Consider the following 6129-nt stretch of genomic DNA (forward strand, 5'->3'; position numbering starts at 1 on the left):
CCCCTTGTCCTATCATTGGTTGTCACCGAGAAGAGCCTGGCTCCATCCTCATGACACTCACCCTTTACGTATTACATTAATGAGATCACCCCTCAGTCTCCTCCGAACTAAAGAGACCCAGCTCCCCCAGCTTTTCCTTTTGCGTCCTCCCCCACCCAAAATCTCCTTGAGGGATGGGTGGTGAACGGAGCCACTTTGCCTCCTCCCCCTTGAAGGGACGCCTGGCTGACAGCCCAAGCGGCTTCCCTGTGAGGCAGCAGCCACAGGAACCCTGCACCCTTTCTTTAGGTGTGGGAAAGCCCCACAGGAGCCAAGACCCGCTCAGCGCCTCCCTTTTGCAGCCACGGGAGGGAAGGGCCACCACCCACAGCCCCGCTTCGCGCTCGGGGTCACTTTGTCCCGCCGCGGTCGCCGTAGCCGCGCTGTGCGCAGGCGCCAAGAGGCCGGAGGCGGCCGCAGTCGCCATGGCAGCCGCCTGCGGGAGGTTATGGCGGCGGAACGCGGGGGTGCTGGGCCTCGCCGCCCGGCCCGCCAGTGAGCACCAACCGTGACCCCTCATTCCCCGCTGCCCGCCCCCTCCTCCTGCCCGCGGCGGAGAGCGGCTGCCCGCGCTCCCTCAGCGCGGCCCGTGTTTGCCCAAGAGTGTGGGGGTGTCCTCGGGTGCTTGGCGGGGCTGGGATCTGGGACCGCGCCACCGCTGCGGGCCGTTCGGCTTGGAAACACGGAGGGGTTTAAATTATTTTATTTTTTTCTGCAGGGTGTCTTTCTTTGTCCGGGTGTCGAATTAGCAGCGATGGAAAGCCGGCGAAATTTCAGCCGCCTCCAAAGCCTGTCATTATCGACAAGCAGAAGCAGAGGGAGGAGAGGAGGTGGGTACCGGGCCTGGTGCTTCTCACAGGGGGCTTGTGTTCAGGTCTGCCGACTGGTAAGAGGAGCAAAAGTCGTTTAGAAACCCGACTAGGCCTAGGGTAACAGGAACTTAATAGAGAACTTGATAGGCAGGTGATTGGGTGAGCGCCTTCTTAAAGCTCCAAGGTGTTACTCAATAAAAAGTGTTTGCAAAGTTCTAGCTGAAATATGCTTTAAAAAAATTAAAATTAAAAAAAAAATAATAAAAAAACAACACAAAAAAACCCTGATGTGTTCTAGAGTTCTTGAAAACAGTGAAACAGGAAAAAAGAATGTGTGCCAGCAAAGATTTGCAAATTTGGGGTTGATGTGTGAGGTTTTTGTCTGTTAAAGGAGTGCATCTTTTCAGTGTGCCACAAGGGGACAGGGACACCTGCATCACCTGCATAGGGTGAGTGCCATGAGGATGGAGCCAGGCTCTTCTCGGTGGCAAACAATGATAGGACAAGGGGTAATGGGATCAAGCTGGAACACAAGAGGTTCCGCTTAAATTTGAGAAGAAACTTCTTCTCAGTGAGGGTGACAGACACTGGAACAGGCTGCCCAGGGGGTTGTGGAGTCTCCTTCTCTGGAGACATTCAAACCCACCTGGACATGTTCCTGTGCGACCTCACCTCGGCGTTCCTGCTCCAGCAGGGGGATTGGACTAGATGATCTTTTGAGGTCCCTTCCAATCCCAAACATACTGTGATACTGTGATCTGCCTTTGACTTAGACCTCGAGATCAACTGTGTTATTCGTGAAAATGCTTTTGTTTTACACTTACAAAAGTTTGCATTTTCTTCTAGGTTCCTGAGCCCTGAATTTATACCACCCAGAGGCAGAATAGATCCTCTTAAATTATTTCTAGAAAGAAAGGATATGATACAGAGACGGAAAGTCTTCAACATCCCAGAGTTCTATGTTGGTCAGTAACAGCACTAGAATGTTCATAATTTCGTCAGTATTTTTTGTCGGGTGGGATGGTAAAAGTGTGGTTGTGTATTGCAGAATATCATACAGAGCATCATAGTGTCAGGTATGTTAGTTCAACTAGTCTGTATTTCTATACATACTACTTTATATTTTAATTTCATATTTACATCCGGTTTCAATTAAAAGTATAATACTAATGTGTTTCTTATGTGCTTTTTTTCAATCCTGGCACTTTAGCATATGACTTGCCAGTAAAGCTCAAGAAAGAAAAATACATTAGATTATTTGTATTCAGTTTGGATAACGAAGGGTAAAAAATAAAAGGTAGAGGTGTAAAGGTGAAGAAGCTTCATAGTTAACCTGCAGAATCACTTTAGCATATATTAATTTAGGTCATGTTAGAAGTTTATTCTGTTCCTGGTGGCTTTCATGGAAAATAAAACATGTTCAAAATGTACCAAATATGTGCACTTTGTGAATATTTCCCCACCTTTTGGTATGTGTTTACCTGAACAGTCTATTTTCATTTTATTTATTGGCAGGCAGCATACTCGCTGTTACTACTGCAGATCCGTACGCCAACAACAAAACCAACCGATTTGTAGGCATCTGCATTCAAAGAGGTGGAAAAGGACTCGGCGCTACCTTTGTCCTCCGAAATGTTATAGAAGGCCAAGGTGGGTTTTTAGCTGTGCTAATTATGCTGGAGACGTTAAGCAACAAATGTTGAAGTTTTATGTGAAGGGATATCTGGTGTAGAAATTTAGTCTGTGGAGAGGATGACAGTAAAGTGAAATAGTGAGTCTGCCTACTAGGGGATACTGCGAGTTCGACACTGTATAGAAGCATAGAATAGTTTGGGTTGGAAGGGACCTTCAAAGCTCATCCAGTGCCACCCCTGCCATGAGCAGGGACATCTTCACCCAGATCAGGTTGCTCAGAGCCCCGTCCAGCCTGGCCTGGGATGTCTCCAGGGATGGGGCATCCACCACCTCTCTGGGCAACTTGGGACAGGGTTTCACCACCCTCAGCGTAAAAAATTTCTTCCTCATGACTGGCCTGAATCTCCTGTTTTAGTTTTAACACCATCACCCCTTGTCCTATCACAACAGGCCCTGCTAAAAAGTCTGTTCCCATCTTTCTTATCGGCCCCTTTTAAGCACTGAAATGGCACAATAAGGTCTCCCCAGAGCCTTCTCCAGACTGAACAACCCCAGCTCTCGGCCTGTCCTCACAGCAGAGCTGTTCCAGCCCTTGGATCATACATGGAACTGCTTAGTAATTTTTTATGTATATACTTAGTGATTTTTAGATCTGTATTCCGAGGAGACTGAACATGATCTGCTATGGTGGTGCTTATATTTGAGTCTGGGCAGCTTGTTGCCAGCCATGTGAATATTATATTAGCCTGGTTTGAGCATTGGGTGTTTGAATGAACTGGAGCCATATGCATGAACTGTTTAACACACAGCAGATTAGCAGAGTTTTGTAATAGGTTTGTATTCTGTTTTATGATAAAAATTGGGGGAGGTGCAAATACTGGTGTTCTGAGAGCAAGTATGAAAGGGGGGGATGTCTCTTTATTTCATTGTATGTGTAATGTATATAGAAAGTAACAGCCATTGTAACCAAAAGGGAGTAAAGTTTAAAAACTAAGCTTGTCTTCCTTAAATTTAAGCCACTCAATGTTTCTTAAGCTGTTCTGTTATCCAAGACTTAACTTACGAAAGAAATCTGCATTTGCCTGTGCAGACACAATGCACGTGTAGAATGACACGTGCCCACAGCACTGTTAGTTCTTTGTATAGGTAAAAAGCAGTTCTTGAATAATACAGCAATGTGTGACACTGAAGAAATTTGGTGTTAGCATTTCTGATGTATTCCATTCATTAAACCAGACTTTCTGTCTCTTAAGGTGTTGAAATATGTTATGAACTGTACAGTCCTCGAATCCAAGCGATCGAGGTCCTGAAGCTGGAAAAGAGGCTGGATGACAACCTGATGTACCTGCGAGATGCCCTACCTGAATATAGTACTTTTGATGTGAATATGAAACCTGTGTCTCATTTAGACCATGAAGAAGTTCCCGTAAACAAGGTAGGAGCTGCATGTTTCAAAAGCAGGGGATCGTATGTGCTGTCCTGCTAGGCCGCTAAAGGGCTCTTTGCTACACTAGTTAACCAGCGTGACAAAAGTATACAAAGTAAGGCAAGTCTTTGTGTTATTTTTATAGTGAAAGAATGATGAGGATGTAAACATTTACCATCCTCAGTAGTTAATTTAGAAGACATACAAGCAGTAGTAGCCTTCGCATGCGTCTATATGACACCATGCAGACAGGAAAGCTTTTCTGTGTAAATGTTCATGTTGTTACTGATCTGGGAGTGACAGAGGTGTCAGAAGGGAGGGTAAAATTGGAAGAGTCACTGAAAATCTGTGTCTCAGAGAACATCTGGAAAGCAGCAGATCCTGTCAAGAAGTGTTGTCTGGTAGCTCAGTAACTTACAGTGATCGTTCCTCCCTTTGCCTGTGATGCTACTTTTATTTTTCCTTAATAAGGAACAGAACAGAACTACAGAGGATGACTTGACTTCACTTTATGTGCCAATTTAAGGACTGGGTAATAAATCAAGACTTAAAAGTTTTGCAAGATGCTATGACAACTGTCATGTGGACACAAAATATTCCTTTTCTCTTAACAGTGTAAAGCAGTAGTTCCTTAACATACTGACAAATTGGTCTGTGTTCTCTTCTGTTAAAGCAGCAGTTGTCTCACCTTAAAATTCTGATTACTTAATACCTTTTAATTTTTCTTTTTAATCTTTCACGCTAGCTGCAAGTACGAATGAAACCTAAACCATGGTCAAAACGGTGGGAAAGGCCAAAATACAATATAAAAGGAATAAAATTTGAGTTACCTGAAGGAAAAATGAGAGAAGCACAGAAGTGGAGCCAGCCATGGCTAGAGTTTGATATGATGCGAGAATACGATACTTCAAAAATAGAGGAGAAAATTTGGAAAGAAGTGAGTGAAGAGCTTAAAAAATAGTGACAGATTTTGTAGTCTAGGAATTACTGAGAGAAGTATTATTTACTTTGAATGTACTGAATGGATTATAACTTGTCAAGTTTTGTATATACACAGGCAAAATACACAATAAAGTTAACCTTTCCAGAAAACTTTAAAGTGTACAAACTTTTGTAGCTGGACATTCACTTTCTATTATTATTTTTTTTTTTCTGAGGAGTGTAATGCTTGTGTTCACCCCTTCTCCAGAAATGAGAAGCCTCCTTTTTAAAATTACAGTTAACAAGGGGTGGTTTGGATCACCCATGCAAGTTTGTCGTGTTATTTCCAAATAGTTCTGTTACTTCTCTCTTTACAGTCTGGGTAGTGGCCAGTTGTAGAAGTGCTTGACTCGTGACTTCAGAAATGGGCTACAGCAGGGAAGCAGTTATGTCTGAGCCAAACATACGCTATGAGAGTAAGTGCTCTTTAGTCTACCCATTAAAAACAAAAAATTCTGATGATAGAATCATTTTGGTTGGAAAACACCTTTAAGGTCATCAAGTCCAAGTGTTAACCAAATGATCAAATCTACCTCTAAGCCATGTCCCTAAGAATCTTATCTACATGTCTTTTAAACACCTCCACCACTGCCCTAGGCAGCCTGTTCCAATGCCCAACAACCTTTTCCATGAAGAAATTTTTCCTAATATCCAATCTGAACCTTCCTTGGTGCAACCCGAGGCCATCTCCTCTTATCACTTGTTACCTGGGAGAAGAGACCAACCCCCTCCACACTACAACCTCCTTTCAGGCAGTTGCAGACAGTGATAAGGTCTCCCCTCAGCCTCCTGTTCTCCAGGCTGAACAGCCCCAGGTCCCTCAGCTGCTCCTCATCACACTTGTGCTCCAGATGCTCCACCAGATTCATTGTCCTTTGGACAATCAGTAACAGAGCAGCAGATACAAATGCTCTGAAATCCCAGTTTGAAGAAGTGAGCCAGTTTAAGCCAAATCACACAAACTGGTGTAAGATGCACAAAGAAGCACTCAAAGTGTCCAAGTAGGTTCTCAGTTCTGGAGCAGCAGGTTTTGTAAAACTATCTCCATAGTAGAAGCACACAAGGGGCTCTGAGCTCAAGTGGTAGCCACCTTCCCATGCTTACAAGTCATTACAAGTAAACTTTCTACCAGAAAAATAAAAAACATCCACAGAGCTAAACTGTGATAGAACATCTGTTCCATTTTTATAACAGCAGAAAGCTGGTTGCTTCACGGGAGACCTTTAGCTGGGATGA

At 44.1% G+C, this 6129-nt stretch overlaps 1 protein-coding gene across 1 annotated transcript; it reads left to right on the forward strand.

Moving 5' to 3' along the window:
• The first annotated feature begins 352 nt into the window (after positions 1-352).
• On the forward strand, positions 353-5004 carry MRPL19 (mitochondrial ribosomal protein L19). The gene is made up of 6 exons (XM_065055763.1): positions 353-534; positions 758-869; positions 1698-1816; positions 2367-2501; positions 3740-3921; positions 4658-5004. Exons 1-6 carry the CDS (start codon positions 465-467, stop codon positions 4871-4873), a joined length of 834 nt encoding a protein of 277 aa, XP_064911835.1. The 5' UTR covers positions 353-464; the 3' UTR covers positions 4874-5004.
• The last annotated feature ends 1125 nt before the right edge of the window (positions 5005-6129 follow it).

This window comes from Columba livia, chromosome 3 (assembly GCF_036013475.1).
Source record: "Columba livia isolate bColLiv1 breed racing homer chromosome 3, bColLiv1.pat.W.v2, whole genome shotgun sequence".
NCBI lineage: Eukaryota > Metazoa > Chordata > Aves > Columbiformes > Columbidae > Columba > Columba livia.

Coding starts and splice junctions, on each gene's coding strand:
- MRPL19 (XM_065055763.1), top strand. CDS start 465: ATGGCAGCCGCCTGCGGGAGGTTATGGCGGCGGAACGCGGGGGTGCTG. Junction 535..757: donor CCTCGCCGCCCGGCCCGCCA/GTGAGCACCAAC, acceptor TTTTTTCTGCAG/GGTGTCTTTCTTTGTCCGGG. Junction 870..1,697: donor AAGCAGAGGGAGGAGAGGAG/GTGGGTACCGGG, acceptor ATTTTCTTCTAG/GTTCCTGAGCCCTGAATTTA.